We start from the raw sequence: 16,817 nt of genomic DNA, 5'->3' as shown, positions 1-16,817 counted from the left end.
AGACAAGTTTTTTGTTTGTCTGTTCCCACAGCCTTCGTGGCTTCTACAATGCCACTCCCATGTCTGGACCTGTCCATATCTTCCAGTGCATTGTATCTACCCTCTCATACACATCCCTGTCCCATTCTGCAAGGCCCACACCTGCTAACCCATGTCACCGCCCCATTGTTAATAAAAATCAAGTAGATAGTCTCTTTGCCTCTCCTACCTTCTGTCTGAGGGGTGTGTGTGTCCAGTCTTCGGAAGCTGCTCAGGACAGGAACTGTTTGTGGCTTGTCTAAAGCTGAGTGCACTGTCAGCTTTTAAATAATTGAGTAGCAAATGTTAAAATGGGAAACAGAGTTTCTGAACAAACACTCTCTCCTAATTAGGTTGACTAAAAATGCAATAGATGACGAAGCTGCAGAGAATTTTGCAGAGATGCTGAGAGTCAACAAGAAGCTAGCGCATTTATGGTGAGTTAATTACATTTAGACTAGCATGGCTCTTTGTCAGCCATCACATAAAAACTTCAACTTCCAAGTCTATGCAGGTCCCAGCGAGCCATCTCTGCAGTGCCTGGACGTGTTCGGGCACTCCTGGACTACGTGGGTGAAACTGAGCTGCTGCTTTGCTTTTTTTGTTTTAAACTTTTGAAAAAACATGCATAAAGTTGGGCACCTAAATCTGCATTTAAATGCCTCAGTAAACGTCCTGAGCACCTGCAGCTCCTATTGCAAAGAGTAGAGGCTCTGGAGAATCAGCACCTCTGAAAGCAAAAAGGGGCCCTGATTTAGGGTGCTTAGTTTTTAAGCAACTACATTTGAACATTTTGGCCATAGTTTATTATAAATCTGCCTTAAAATAGTGGAAGCCCAGCACCCTTTGGGCCAGAGCGGGCACAGTAAAGCATGGGTGCTGCTGCCAGTGGACAAGTTTATATCCAAGAAAGCCAGGATAAGCTACCTGATGCTTTGAAATGGCAAATTGACCAGGGTAGATATTTGTACTTGAGACTGAGCCAAATATTCTTCCAGTAGCTGAAAGCATTTCAATTTGTTGGCCAAGTTCAGAAAGTTCTTCAAGGCAATTCTTCCTTTTCTCCCCACTGAGAGAGATTTTTGAGAATTTGATTTTCTAGCTGAGTCCTGAATCTCTGCCAATCCCGGGAGCTTAGAGTATGTGTGGCATATCATGACAAGCTACAAGGTGGGTGGTGGTCGCCTCGGCTGAGTATTTTTACACTATTTCAGCAGGGGGTAGTTTTTGAATTTGAGACAACTGTTCTACTCTAGAGCAGTTAATGAGGATCCCATGCTGTCTCCTTTTCTATCCTTATGACTTTTGTATCTTTCAATTTCAACTCTTTATATCAAGTGTGGTTTATGTCTAGTGAGTGATCATCTTACCTATATATTACTGCAGCTACATTTCTTCCTCAAACCATAGACTAGACAGGACTCCATTTGGAATTAATACCTGTAGCTCAAAACTAATTTGCTGGAAGGGTCACCTGTGAACAATATGTGGTGCACACTTCCCCCCTGGCCCACACAAGGGGGAATATATTGACCTTATTTCATCCCTGACATAAGCAGTAGCAACTCCTGTTGACTTCACTGGGAGTTGCGTTTGCTGACACTAGGGCTGTTTGGTGCAGTGTCTCCAAAGAGATCCCAATCCTTGCTGGCCTGATACTCAAGAGACTCCCATTTGGATTGCTCACATGGCAAATAGTGACCACTAAACACCCTGCCTGCCCCAGGATTTATGCACAAAATTGGTCTGCTACTCCATGAAGAGTCTTCGTTAAGTAGAAAATATAATTATGATGGACTAAAGCAACAGAGTAAAGAACTTTTCATGTATCAATAGGTCCAGTGTTCATAAATCCACACTGATACGAATCAGCTCTCACTTACCAAACAGCAGATGCATCATCAATTGCATAATTCAGCTCACTAACCCTGAAACACACACGCAAACACTTCAAAATCAAGAGGCTCTAAGACTCTTGGTTTTGCTGGTAGGAGCACAGCTGTTGGGGAGATTGTCTGATGCTGGCATGCCATCCATGCAGATGGTAATCAGAAACTACCTCTTCTTGGCAAACAGTGAACCCTGCTCATCAGTGTCAAGCAGAGCTTACCTCCCACTGTTGATTTCTGCATCGAATACCCCCAGTGTGCAAGATAAGGGATGCTACAAGTCAGAGCTACACAGTTTGTTTGACATGGTGCTTTATTTTTAGGCTTATCCAGAATCAGATTACAGCCAAAGGGGCCAAATTCCTCAGCGAAGGTCTCCAGGAGAACACGACCATTAAAGAAATCTGGTAAGATCCCACCCGTCAGAGGGTTGCTTCGTAACACTTTCCTTTCAAATGCTTTGACCATATGACACTTGCAGTAAACCAGAATTTAGAGCAGGGGATCTTGACTTTTTTTCTTTCTGAGGCCTTCTTCTCTACCCCCCTCTCCCCAACTCCCCAACCAAATGCTGTAAAAATTCCATGGCCCACTTGTGCCACAACTGTTTTTCTGCATATCCAGTGGATTAAAAGCCAAGGCTGGCATAACGGGGTAGATAGCAGGGCAGTTGCCTGGGGTCCCGCGAAGCGAAGTTGCTTGTGCTTTCTGCCCTGAGCCCCAGTGCGCCCCGGACTCCTGGTTGAGAACTGCTGGTTTAGAGCAAATTTCTAGGTGGGGATGTTGTATCTCCAGCCTGTGGGATTCAGATTTTGAAGGACCCGCCCCTTCCAACACTTACACCTCTGCTTTGCTCATGTGAGCAGTCCCTTTGGCTCCAATCTGATCACTTTCCTGGAGAAAGCAAAGCACATGCACAGGTGTTTGACGAATCAGGGCCTAATTTTGTAGCCTGAGTTCTGTTTGATCTGAATATTATTTTCAAGCTTTCTTCTCAACATGTTTCTGCTACCAAGGAGCCAAAGCCAGACAAGCAGGTGATGGCTGCATTTAATTAACATTAATAATTTGGTTCACAGAATTTGTGCTTTGATTTTCTTTTTTCAGACAGCACTCAATGCACAGTCAAGGTGCTAAGCTACAAGGAGATTAACTTTTTGCAAGATTTGCTTGTTTTAGATTAGGCAGGCATCACAAGCCACTTGTGTTTTGAGGTAGAAAGCCAAAAACCGTTCCTTCTGCCCGCTCCTAGGAGTGGAACAGCCAGTAGAATTGGGCTATTTTTAGTGCTACTGCTTTCAGGCCGTGATTTTGTACAACGTACATTTTGTTTTTAAAAAATATTTTTTTTTTCTTAAGTGCCAGGCCACGATGTTTCTACTGTGAAAGCTTGTCAGTCACCACCTGTGTTCCACTGCAGCAGGCATGGGGGAGGGGTTGTTACAGAGCTGCACTTGAGGCGTGTGGTGTGTGGACACGTTTTCTCTCACTGTTTGTCACTCACCCAACCCCTCTAATATTTTCAAACTGAAGGAAGGTTCCCAAGTCTATATTTAGGTTTCTAAATCAAAGTGGTTTGTTTCTCAGAGGTGCTGAGCAGTGGTAGGATGTGAAAACCAGGCTATTTATGTACAGAGGCATAACTTTAGGCAGCAGCAATTGAAAATGTGGACCTAAAGCAATAGCACTATTAAAAAATATATAAATACTAACGGAAACATCTCAGCAAATTAAGTTGCCCTTAGTATATTTTGCTCTGCTCAGGAGGATAAGGAAGAATGAGGGCGAAAGCATAATCAAGTTTCTGTTCATCTGGTTACACAAGATTCCCGCACCTGGGGAACCTTAGTCAGCTGGATCCCTCTTTTCATACTGCCATAGTGTAATCAAACATACCGTTCACCTCCTGGGCAGTTCAAAGCAGTAGGGGATTGTCTTACTCCAACTGCAGAGTCACCTTGACTAGCATAAAGCTAAAACATCTGATGCTGGCTGGCTAAGTTAGCCTTCTACCTCTCTAATAAGGGGCCTGGGTTCTCAGGAGCACCGAGCACCCAACCAGCTCTGATTCACTTACATGGGAGCTGGTGGGTGCTCAGCACATTAGAGTGCCTAGAGAGAAACTAATTTTAGACAAACTTGCCCCCGTGTCCCATCAGAACTACAGTGTGACCTAGTTAGGGGGGAGCCCCAGTTGGGGTTGGTGCCCAGCTATGCACATTTTGGTGAGTGAGTAGCACACAGAGGCCTAGGAAACTTTGATTGCCACTCCAAATGCTCGAAAAAGCAGAAGACATGAAATAACCAAAAAGTGCAAAATAAGCAAAAATTCTTCATTTTTTGTTTCCTTTTTCTCTCCCCCCTCACCCCCATATTAGCTTAAATGGGAACCCGATCAACCAAGAAGAGGCCAAAGCCTTTGAAGAGCGGATTATTTGCTTTTGAGGGTGTTCTTTCCAGTTTGGTCAAGCTGAGTATTACAAGTCCTGTTCCAGCACTTGGAGACTGCAGGGTTACCAAGGCATCCAGCTGCACTGGGGACGTCACAGCATGTAAGAGAGTCTGATTAACTGGCTTTTTCAGAACACTCTGCCCTTCCCCTGCCAGTAAGGTGCCTGTGTTGTTACTCCACCCTTCTGCTGAGTGGGACGGTGCCTTAGAGAACTACAGCAAATTGTCTAAACACCCTACAAAAGTGCTATGTCCGCGTAATCAAACCAAACCCCTGGCAGCTCTATGTACTTTGATACATGGATATAGATGTATTATGTAAATAAGTCTCTTTATAGCTTATTTATATGCATAATTAAGGGTGCAAGAGCCACAAGCTCACAGCAGTATCCCCAGTGGACTGAGGAAAAGCTTGTGAGATCCTGAGTAGAACTGTAAGCCATCCATGCCAGGCATTTTCTGCTGTTGCCTTCAGCACTGATACTCGTTCCTGTCTGGTACCTGAGGTCTAATTTTCCCATCAATTGTCAATGGAGGTGTGAGTGCTCAACAGGGCCGGCTTAAAGCCGATTCGGCCGATTCCCCAGAATCGGGCCCCGCACCTTAGATGCCTTTTTAATTATTTTTTTTACTCACCCTGGCAGCGGTCCGCTCCGCCGTGGTCTTTAGCGGCCCCGCTCCCCTGGCCAGAGCGCTGGTCGGAGCACGGCAAGCCCTGTGGCCCCGCTCTCCTGGCCGGAGCTCCAGCCAGAGGGCGGTGGCCCCGCGACCCCAGCCGGAGCGTGGCAAGCCCCGCAGCCCCACTCTCCTGCCTGGAGCTCCAGCCAGAGGGCGGTGGCCCTGTGGCCCCACAACCCCAGCCAGAGCCCCCAGCCCTGTGACCCCGGCCAGAGCGCTGCAAGCCCCGCGGCCCCCCTCTCCTGGCCGGAGCCCCGTGGCCCCCCTCTCCTGGCCAGCAATCCCAAGTGCCACCAAAGACTGGGAGTGCCGCCCGGTGAGTACAAGCCCCAGGAATCGGGCCCCGCACTTGCTAAAGCCAGCCCTGGTGCTCAGCACTCCTGAGAAGCAGGATCTTGAACTTAAGGCATTGGTTATTTTTAATACTCCTTAGTGGAGCTAATTCACACAACTTCCCCCAGATACTCAGCAACACTCCTGCCATTTTGTTAGACTGTAATTATAGGGGCTGTCTCGATACAGACCACACAGTGTTCAGTTTTGGGGGATTCTGGAGATAAACCTGAAGAATTGGCCTCTAGTTTCAGCTACTAGACAAATTTACACTGGACTTACAAGGTATACATTTTTAATTAGAATAATTAGCCACTGGAGAATCCACCCCACCCCTGTGTAAATGGTTCCATCACTGATGATTTTTAAATCAAGGTTGGATAGTTTTCTGAAAGATCTGCTCTAGGAATTATGTTACGGGAAGTTTGAGGGCTTCTGTTGTACAAGAGGTCAGACTAGATCAGGGGTTCTCAAACTGGGGGTTGTGACCCAACTGTCAGCCTCAACCCCCAAACTGTGCTTCACCTCCAGCATTTAGAATAGTGTGAAATATATAAAAAAAAGTTTTTAATTTATAAGGTGTGGGGAGGGGATGTCGCACTCCGAGGCTTGCTGTGTGAAAGGGGGCACCGGTACACCAGTTTGAGAACCCCTGGACTAGGTGATCACAATGGTCCCTTCGGGCTGGACTCTGACAGGCTGCTGCTGGCAACACACCAACAGCAAAGAGCTAGCTGCAGCATGGAGAAAGTAGAACTGAAAAACTAACTGACTTGAGCAGAAATCTCTTTCCCAACAACAGGGAAGTGCTAACAACTGTTAGCGAATGTAAGACGTCCCTGCCAGTCCTACCTGAATTAATAGAAACATTGAGAGTGGTGGTAGGAGATGGAGGGAGATTGGAATGACAAGCCACAATCGTGAGCTAGACAAGTGAGAACCAAAATGATTTTCAGTAGGAACTAGTGATTTTGGGAGCCCAATGTGAGATGCCTTAAAGAAGCCTGATTCTCAGAGGGCAGGTGTGCAGTACTTTAAAAAGGACCTGATTTTCATAATGCATCTCAAGCATTGAAGCACCCAAAAGTATTTGACTAAGCTTTTGCATGGTGTCTATGTTCCTTAATTTTCCTTTAGTTAAATAAATTTTCATTCATAGATAGATTTAAAAAAAAACAACCAAAAAACTCAAAATACGTGGGGGTGTGTGCGCGCGCTTGCTGGATTCTCCATTTACTAACTTGCCCACCGAGCTGGGTGGGATGAAGGAACGAAGGAAGCTGTGGCATAGGTTCTAGTAAAAACAATCTTAAATCTCCACAAAGTAAAAATAGTTAAATGGTTTTCTTTCTATTTTAAATCCACACCCACCTCATTTTGGTAGTAGCACCCTCTTCTTTCCCACCCCCATTTATTCCCTTTCCCCCTAAAACACACTTTCAAACATTGTAAAGAAAAATATTAGTATTTGTTATTTTCAGTGGGATTTTCTCACTAGCTGTTATGTCAGTGATGTGGCTCTCCTCCCACTGAGGTGAAGTGATATTTCCATGTCTTCCTAGAGAAATCAGCTAACTGGAATGATTCATGCATCTGGGCCACTGGTTACTGAAGCAGAGAGGTGCACAGTTAGCAGTATATTTTAGCTGTAAAAACATCTGCCAACACAAAATATTTTAAAAACCCTGTTAAAGGCTATTTTTAGAAAAAAAAACACTTTTCTCTTAGGCTATGTCTACATTGGTACTTTCATTGTTAAAACTTTTGTTGCTCAGGGGTGTGAAAAAATACCCCCTTGAACGACAAAAGTTTTAACGACAAAAAGCACCCCTGTGGACACCACTTTGTTGGCAGGAGACTCTCCTGCTGACGAATCTACCACCCCTCATTGGGAGTGGTTTTAATTTTGTTGTTAGGAGAGCTCTCTCCTGGCCACAAAGAGCAGCTACAACGGCACAGCGTTAGGGACATAGTCTTACAACAGCGTAGCTATGTCTACACTGCACACCTAAGTCACACTAAGGTCTTCCCAGTCCCTCACCAGGTGGCAGATACAACCACCACCAAGAAAGGGCCTGAGCCCAGGAGGTAGCGAGTCCCCTTAGTTCCTACTGTGCTCAGCACGTCCCAGGAGGTGTTGGTAGCAGAATTAAACCCTAGAGCATCAGCGAGGGGAAAAAAATGCATTTTCATGTTCCAAGCCTTGTCCTCCTTTGCTGACCAGTTACTGATGTGAAAATACAAAATGTCCATGAATTTAATATGCTCGTTTGGGGCTTCTCCCTTCAGCTTCTTCTGCACTAGGGTTTGACAGTAGTGCTGGTGCAAACCCTGTTACATGCATACCTGTTACAAAGCGTGGCTCCGATGCTGCAAGGACTTACTGCGGGGCATAGTGTTTGCTGAACTGCGTTTGGCAGGAAATGTCTGCAGCAACAGGCCTTGCGTTAAGAAACCACGTGCTGTAGACTGTGGGCCTGTTAAACACTCCTGTCCAACTAACCATTAGCATCAAAGGAGGATCCACATACAGAGAGCTCAGAGGACTGCGCCTTGACTGGGGGCACAGGTCAGGCTGTATTGTTGTTGATTCTGAAGCCCTAGCAGATTTCTGTTCCAAGTGGAGCCGTGACAGCGATTTATTTCCCGCATTACTTCATAGCGTCAGCTTAAGGAGAACGTGGCTGCCGTGCGTGGAGAAGCTTGAATTTCCTGGCACAGAGGTTTGGGCTGCACTTTTTTCTTTATAGACTTAATGGGCTACTTGCAGTGAGCTCCCAAGCTATAACTTGGCCACCTACAAAGGGGGCCTTGTTTACCAGGTCTTTGAGAAAGACACTTAGATTGTAATTAAATACATATTTTTAAACTTGGAATGAATTTACTTAGTCATTTCTACAGAACCATGTATTTTTTCATCCCTTTGTTAATAAACAGCTTTTTAAGAGCTTCTCTAGCCTGCTCATGTGATTCATTGGGGTTTATTTCAGACCTGCCAGAGACACACTGGGTAGATTCAGCCCTGGATGAGACAGTGTAGCCCAGGCTACAGAATGCTATTAATGAAAATTCTTCACCTGGTGGGAAGAGCAGTTGCAGCTGCTCAGTGGGTGCACAATCAGGGGACCTAGAGCTGGCCAAACTGTGGGCAATACTAGCCAGGCAGAGGGCATGGGCAGAGCCGCTCAGTCTGCACTGTTACAGTGCTTCACCTGTGGAGTCCTGGTCATGAGATGACCCTAGCAATCGCTGTGTGCTCCACTTCATCCCAGGGCTGGACTCCCCACTGGCTCAGGAAAGTGTCATTTGTACTTGGCTAGCACAGGCCTAGCAGGTTTGTTAGAAACACACATCCCAGCTTTGTACAAAGACTAACACACTGGCCTTTGCAACAACCTGGTTCAACTCACTCTCACACTTCTGCACATTCAGTCCTAACCCTGTGTTCAGAGAGAATGTTTAAAAGCTGTTTTAATACCATCAACAAGCTGATGTAAGTATCACCCAGAAACTGTTTTTAAACAAGCATTTAAGAGTTGCTTCTTAATATAAGGTCAGGATGTGTGAAGTGCAGCATTGATCAGGCCTTATAGCGTCCAGTAGACGCTCTCCTTCATGTTGGTAGTTGCTACTAGAAGGATAATGCAAGGGGTTAGATGCCCCCTGGAGTTTCCTGTTGCTCTAAAAGCCAGTGTATATTATGCCCAGAGCATTTCCCCTCTGCTCCAGGACACACCACTTCTCTAGCATGAGTGAAACTGATGTGGATCTTTAACAGTTTGATTCTACTCCTAGCAATGCCCCAATAGTTATTGTGTGCAGCCTTCTGCTGTTTTAACACAGGAGCTGCACAGAATCATTGCCTCCCTTCCAGCCCGTGCCGGATCTAAACCCATGAATTTTACAGAATGCTAAAAGCAGGAGAGCCCATTTCTGCCCCACGTTCATTTCATTTTGTTTATCACCTTAGCTACCTGAGCTAGACTCTGACACTCTTAGCAGCCCCTGCCTTTCATAAAACCTTGTGCCACAGACAACAGCATTTAAGAGCCAAGGAGTTTAACTCAGAGCATACCCGGCCATAGGCACTGAGGCTGGAGAAGCCTGGAAAGGCGATAGTAACGAGAACGGGAAGTTATGACAAAACGTACGTTCCCTGAGAAGACAGGAGCAGCAGCCCAAGAGCAGGTTACCTATCACTGTAGGGGATTTAAAAAAAAAATAATTGAGCATGACAGATGAAAATGTACACGCAGGGATTGTCTCAGTTCATCTTTACACTGCTGCTGGCTGTTAGCTTCCTCAGGGCAGCATCTCAGCCTGCCACTCGAAACAGTTCAGTCTCCTAAAATGTTATTTATTTGGAGGAGATGGGGGTATATCCTATTCTTGATGCCAGATTTCTAAGCTACAAGCAGACTGAGGGATCCTGCCATAGCTACAGGTACTAGGAAATGTCCTCGGTTGAGCCTGACTTCTTGACGCTGGATCTCCCTGGCTGAGGGAAGCTTGAGCTCCCTTCCACTCTTGAAACACTGAAATGAAAAGTGGTGTCAGGTAAAGCACTGAGTCATGGAGTTTTGAAGTAACTGGCCCCAGTTCCCTATTACAATTTGAAAGGAGGCTCTATGGTACAGGGGACAATCATTTTCTATAGTTCCAAATCCACGCACCCTTCATAAGGCACACATGTAAGACAACATACATTAGGAACTGGGTGGTTTGGAGCTTCGTGAAGGGACAGCTGTAATCAAGCTGATTGGTAGAGTATGAATACACGTATTCCCTAAATGGCATTGACTGACCTAACAAACAGGGCATACAACTCAATCAAAATAATCCATCCCCAATCAATTCCTGTATGCCAAAGGGAATTAAAAATCCCTCTTCATTAGATGGGGACAGGGAGCAAGCTCCACATCTAGAGCTGCCTTCAAATCCTGTCAGGTCATTCAAAAACTACCCCCCCCCCCAACAATCATGTTATTCCTCCTGCCCCCAGCAAACCTGAGACATTAAAATCATTTTGTGCAATGATTATTTTAAAACTAAGAGCAAGCCAGCTCTACATACCTCCTCTTGTGGACGTAAGAGCAGCAACGGCACAGGGAGGGCACCAGCAAGGCTTTGACAAAGTCTGTACTATCTGCGGTCTGCTTAGGAACTCAGAATAGAGTTGGTGGTCCCAGAGATGGAACACTAGGTGGGGAGGGCTCTGAGTTACTACAGACATTTCTTTCCCAGCTGTCTGGGGGTGAGTGGGGAAGCTCACCCACATGCTCACAGTCTAACTGGTTGCAATGTTTAGGGTCAGGAAGGAATGTCTCCCCAGGTCAAATTCGCAGAGACCCTGGGGGATTTTTGCCTGGGTCACTTGCTGGTTTGAACAAGAGTAAATGTGAATTCCCTGTAACTTGAAGACTTCAGTATCTCAGGCAGAGGTTAGGGGTCTAGTACAGGAGTGGGTGGGTGGGCGGGTGAGGTTCTGGGGCCTGCACTGTGCAAGAGGTCAGACTAGATGATCATGATGGTCCTTTCTGACCTTAAAGCTGAAGAATCTCAGTCCAATGCCTAGTGGCCAAGTATTTGATCACAAAGCGACACAGTTTACAGTCTCAGCTGAGATCAAGTACTGAATGGGGCATGGCAACCAAACCACCCCCTCTGTCCTGCAGAGGGTCCCTGTAGAGCAGAGTTGTGCATATTAGCCAGGCAGTATGGGCTGCTTACCCTGCTGCCGCCTTGCTGTACCTCATTGGTGGCTAAATGGAGGAGCTCAGTCACCATGACTAGCAGCACCATCTTTCACCCACCCCAGATGTTAGTGGCCTGAGACAGGACAAGTACCCGCAAAGTTAAAGGAAGGCGGTGGAGGCTGTGGCTGCTCAGTACCTTTTGAGTATCAGGCCATAAAAGGTTTATACTGATCATAGCAAATGGGGGGTTGAGGGGAAGGCTACATTCAACCTTTTCCTCAAGAACTCAGTGGGGAGTTCTGGAAGCCCCCTTAGCACTAATGGACAGTTACACCAGCTCATCACCTGAAAAACAAAACTGGGGTATCTTTGCATGGCCAATACCAGCTCAGCAACTTCCCTTTGGGGGCATTGAAGGGAATTAATTCAAGTGTCACTAGAGAGAAGAGCCAGTAGCCACTTCTGTTATCTGCTAGCAGAGCATCCAAATGTGGTGCCCATGAAAGGGGACGGTCATCTAGCTAAGAACCTGGGCTAGTGCCAGCTGGGTCTACACAAGCTTCCCAACGTACTGCATACGGTCAACAACAATAAGCTGGGCTGGGTGTAGCTCAGGACAGTAGGGTGGGAAAGACGGGAAGAGAAGTCGACTGACTCAGAAGAGGGCACTTCAGAGTTACTCACAGGGAAGCAGCTTTATTACTCTAATTCATTAGTTCCCAGGGTCTGTTAGCTCTTCTTTTCTGACTTGTTTCTTCCACCTTGTCCACAGCCTCTCAGGGCATGCATGACCTTGCTTCTGCTCTGACTGCAGCATCACAAGCACTTCCAAAACCTGCACACTATGGGGCGCTGCTGCTTTCAGAATTATCCCTACACAGAGTTAGAGGGAGAGAGAGCGAGACAGCTACATGTAGCATGCTCTTAAAGGATCCACACACAAATAGCAAGGCACCAGCTCTCCGGGTATCTCCAATGCCTATTCAGCCTGTGACTTTTCTGCAGAGGCTACCAGTTATTCTCACTAGTGATTTGGTGATGCGGGCACAGTTATCCTAGGAATTGGGTTGGGACAACTCATTTCACAGAACTCTCAACAGCCATCAGCCAATGACCAGCCAAGGCTGGATTTGAACTAAAGCCCTGGAGGTGAAAGTCTCCAACTCCCATAACAAAGTCCCTGAGCCAGTCGGCCCACCTGCCTCACTAGACATTTCAAATGAGCTTTGTGCTCAGAACATGAAGCTTCCCAAGAAGCATGATTCAACGGGTTAAATTTTGATGATCAGGTTAGTGTGGGGTCAAAATTGAGCTTAGAGTGTTGTCACAGCTGGCTTGGGGAGCAGTCATCTTACAGGTTCCTTCAATTGCAACCCTAAACTGTGTGATTCTGCCCTCCCCTGGCTCACAGCCATGAACCGACTGGTAGGTCTATTCCCCTAACACTGAATAGCCAATGCGTCACTCAAGTCCTCAGGGAGCTGCCCAGTGTGGGTCAATGGAATCATGTCAAAGCACAGGCCATGAGCCGTTTCCATCTTAGCAGAGAACAGTTGTGTGGGCTGCAATCCAAGAGCAAATTACACTTTTGTGCTGAACTTAAATCCCCTCGCAATGAGCCCAGGAGAGAGAAATTCAATTCCTGTGACACATGGAAGAAAGACAGAAAAATGCAGTAATAGGAGACCTCTGCAAACAGTAGTGTGGCTGGGTGCCTGGCTAATCAATCCCCTCCTCACTTTCTGGGAGTTTGCTCTGCTTCTGGGGATGCTGCAAGGTCCAGTTATACAGGCCTTTTTCTGAGCAGATGGGTTTGGTTTGTTTCGTTTCTGTTGGCAATTATACTGCTGCCCATCACTGCAGTATCTGAGCACCCACATAAAATCAATTGCAATAGTGAAGTCACTAATGCTCTTCGCTGAGGCTCTAGCACTTCTCATTTCTAGAGGTCAAAACTCTTAGCGTAGGGGCTGTGGTTTTGATTATTTTTGTAATTAATCTCCTTTTTGGTAGGGTTTAGGTGTAGGGGGGGTGGCAGTGTTGTGAGTTTGCCTTTGATGAATTGAGGCAACCTAAGCTGTAATTTTCAGATGTTTCTTTCTGGTTTTGTGTGCCCATAGGCACACTAAATGTATAGGTAAGATTGCAAACAGAAGATCAAGATACAGATCGAAAAATTCTGAGGGTGGTTCCTCCTTTCCACCTCATTCAACCAGTGTTGTCACCTCCACTTGCTGTTCTTTGCCTTAACCTAGATTTTAAAGAACAAGCACTGAAGATCTTATCTTCCTATTCATTCTTTAAGACTTCTTTGTTATGTGCCCCATCGAGGGGGTTAGAGTTGCTTCCTTCCCTTATATAGTTACCCTGCTCCTTTCGCAGCTATGGTCTCTATTCCCCAGCTATGTCAGTCATCTTTCAAGTACAGAACAAAAATTCAAGTTGAGCCTGCTGACATGGGATACGGGGACACTACTAGATCACTAGAGGGCAGCAGGCGTGCGCTGCTTAGTCCATTATAGACACACTCCTAGGTATATGGCTGACACCAACTCTGCTTAAATAAAAGCCCAAGAGTGTGCCCCATCTCTCTTTGATGTTCTGTATTTTATCTCTGCCAGGGTGAGTCAGAGCCTGGCAATGTGTCCTACGGATGGGCCTACCATTCTAAGTCCTTCGTTGTCAAACGCAGGTGTGGGTTTTCTGGCCTCAGCCTAAGGCGAGAAGTCAGAAGCAGAGCGATTTAGCATAGGCGCCCGGGGGAGGGTGGTTAGGTTTCTTGTTCTTTGTGAAAATGTGAAGTCTGGACAGGAACAACATTGACAATACACAGAGAAGCAATCTGTGACTATTGGACACACTCACACAGACAGATCTGTAATGAGGGAAGGAAAGCTACGCAGAAGCCTGATACTAAACATCACTTAAATAATGGGCCAAAGCCTGAGGCACCGAGTGCCTGCCATTCCCACTGAAATCAGTGGCAGCAAGAGATAGAATCCAGTCAAATCTTGTTTATCCTGCTGCCTTTAGAGGGAGCGAGTCATCTTGCTACTGCCTATGAGTTTTATACAATTACTTATTTATGGCAAGCCCTCTCTGCTAACAGCCCCACACACACCCCGATCTCATCCCACTCCAAAAATGGAGGCTTTATTACATGACAGCTGGAGAACTCTGTTGCGAGACTGAGGGGATGGTGTTTGAGAGGCTTCTTGCTATTTCACATTTGGCTAGTAGTGAGACAATGCATGTGAACGGAACAGAAAAACCTCAGCGAGCAACATAGTGAATCATTTTGCGACAGACTCGCCCAGCTCGGAGCAAGATTAATGCCCATACCAACAGCAACGCTTTACAACATTGCATGAAGCCGGCTGCGTAGCTGCTGTAATTCTGCTTTGACAGTAAACATCAAGCATGTCCTACAGCTTTGTTGAGTTCTCCTGACTTTCCTTTGTCCCTCTTGTGAGAGCAGAGCAGGCGTCAGAGCAATAGCAGCGGGCTCAGTGTATGCCCCTTGAAACACCATCATATTAAGGAAATCCAGTAAGCACAGCCTGAAAATGAAACATTGATCCAGGGCTGTCACAAGGCTTATCTGAAGATGCAGATTTCATCTAGAACAGCCAAGAGAAGAGGCCTTCAAAAGCACTGACATCACAGCAGTGAGATACTTGGTCCATTTGACTAGAGCTTCCTAAATCCTAGAGGCAACTCTATGGGTAGCAATGATTTCTGCCATGCTTACAGTGGAATGGAGAGCAGCCACAGAGAAATTCATGCCTGTCTCTTGTTTGGTTTAATTATTTAAGGGACAAGGGGACTGTTCCAATGTCCTTCAGGAGGACATTGATTTAACCTGCATTCTTCCTTGTCCCTACAACCACCACTCTCCAACTCAGCAGTGGTTACGTTAGCAGAACTTGCCACATGTGTTACTTCCCAAAGCTGAGGGCACGTAGGACAGCCAAGCTAAAGGAAGAGGCACAGCATCGAGAACAGTATTACAGCCTGTGCTGAAGGAGCAGAAGTCATAGCTAGGGCAGGCACCAATCTTTGCCTTGTTGCTCTCTGCAATCCTAACTTTGAAAGGACAAACTTGATTTATCAGTACAGGCTGTGACACTTACAGCCTGGGCTGCTCATGCAGAGACAGCGAGCTGGGCGGGAGAGGGGCAGGAATCCTGTCCCTTTTTCTGTTTTTGTTTCCCAAACATCACAGTGATGACATGGAACAAATCATTTGTAACAGAATCCTTTATCATCGCTCCACTTCCCTAACACAAACACCCCCTCTCCTCAAGCAAGGTTCTAGCCGTACTCTGGGCTCGTGAGGACACTTTTTGGCACCAGTAGGTGCCTGTGACACATGCAGCTGAGTTCAGGTTAGTCAATGGCTGTCCCTGCCCTGGTTACTGCCTGGGATACCAATTACAGGGATTTTCATTCACACCTCTCTCCATTTCTAAGCTCCTCCTTAGACAAGTTCATTTCCAGTGAATCTGCAAGGACAGAAGGGAGAGATATGCGCCCCCACCCACATCTGCTGTTTGGGGACCAGTCCTGCTTTCTCTTCACCCCCAATAGAAATGCCTACGGTACATTTTAAGTACAAAAACTAGCTGGCATTCAGAAATCTGGATGTTTACTACAGAAAATGTCACAGGGGATAGGAGGATGTTAGCCATCTCTGAAAAATCTCACAGAGCTTTCTCTACAGATCCTTGGCCATCAGAGAGTTGGGAATTCAGCCCTTTCAACTATTTTCTCCATCTTAAACTACAGTGAAACCCCGCTATAACGTGACCTTTGAGGTCCAAAAAATTCCATTGCACTAAATGCGGGGTCGCGGTATAGTGGGGTTTCAAACCAGTCAGTTTTTCAGTGGTCCCCAAAGCGGTGCATTGAGGTGCACTGCCTAGTGCCCCTGGTGCCTAGTGCCCAGTAGGGGAGAGGAGCTGCGGCCCCCCACCTGCCGGGGACAGAGAGCACCGGCGCCAGCAGCCTCGGAATTCTGTCCCCGGCAGGTGCAGGGCTGCAGCTTCTCTCTCCTGCCATGATGTTGGGGACCACTGGTACAGTACCATACTGTATTATACCTTAAAGGGGAGCCAACTTTCGCGTTATGGCGGGGCATGTTATTGCAAGGTTTGACTTTATTTATATGGCTCCCATAACCATACTGCCTGAGCACTTCACAATCTTTGATCTATTTATTTTCACAATAACCTGGGAGCAAGGGGAGTGCTATGATCACCATTTTACAGATGGAAAACAGAGACCAGAGAGGCTCAGTGATTTGCCCAACGTCAAAGAGGAAGGGAACTGAGATACAGATACATAGAACAGGGTCTCCAGAGTTAGCGCCTTGTGTCCTAACGACTAGATTATCCTTCCTCTTCCTTCTCTGGGGCTGCCTGGTCTCCTTTAAAGAGCCTTTTCCAGCTCTCGTCTGATCTTTTAAATCTAGAAGAGGAATACAGTTGCCTCCCTAAGGTGGCCATTTGACATGGACTGCTGCAGGCTACTCCTTCCCTTCCAGCTGGTAAGTAATTTTAGCTCCTATTAGGGTCTCCCTCTCTCATCCATAACACACACGTATGGCAAACACACAGGCCAAAATGTAGCTTAATCCTCACATGCAAGGCAGACAAGTTTAACCACAACTGAACTTTGGGCCCAGCTGTAGACCGTGCAGCACTAACATTTCATGCCAATAGCCTCATAAAAAAGGTCCACCTTTGTGCAC

At 46.5% G+C, this 16,817-nt stretch overlaps 1 protein-coding gene across 2 annotated transcripts in view; it reads left to right on the top strand.

The window, feature by feature from the left end:
* NOD1 (nucleotide binding oligomerization domain containing 1) overlaps nucleotides 1–8,309 on the top strand; it is a 47,232-nt gene extending 38,923 nt beyond the window's left edge. The window contains exons 10-13 of one of the 2 annotated variants that reach the window (XR_006577338.1): nucleotides 372–455; nucleotides 2,231–2,314; nucleotides 4,286–4,459; nucleotides 7,659–8,309. Coding sequence is in view for 1 of the 2 variants with exons in the window: in XM_045007399.1 (XP_044863334.1) it covers nucleotides 372–455; nucleotides 2,231–2,314; nucleotides 4,286–4,352 (235 nt within the window). In the remaining variant the exon portion in view is untranslated. Of the gene's footprint in view, nucleotides 1–371; nucleotides 456–2,230; nucleotides 2,315–4,285; nucleotides 5,259–7,658 lie in introns of those variants that run through there. The other variant, XM_045007399.1, reaches the window with a different exon arrangement.
* Nucleotides 8,310–16,817: the final 8,508 nt, after the last annotated feature.

Source organism: Mauremys mutica, chromosome 2 (assembly GCF_020497125.1).
Source record: "Mauremys mutica isolate MM-2020 ecotype Southern chromosome 2, ASM2049712v1, whole genome shotgun sequence".
Lineage (NCBI taxonomy): Eukaryota > Metazoa > Chordata > Testudines > Geoemydidae > Mauremys > Mauremys mutica.
Note: the sequence above shows the minus strand (reverse complement) of the source record. Positions and strands in the feature narration are given on the sequence as shown.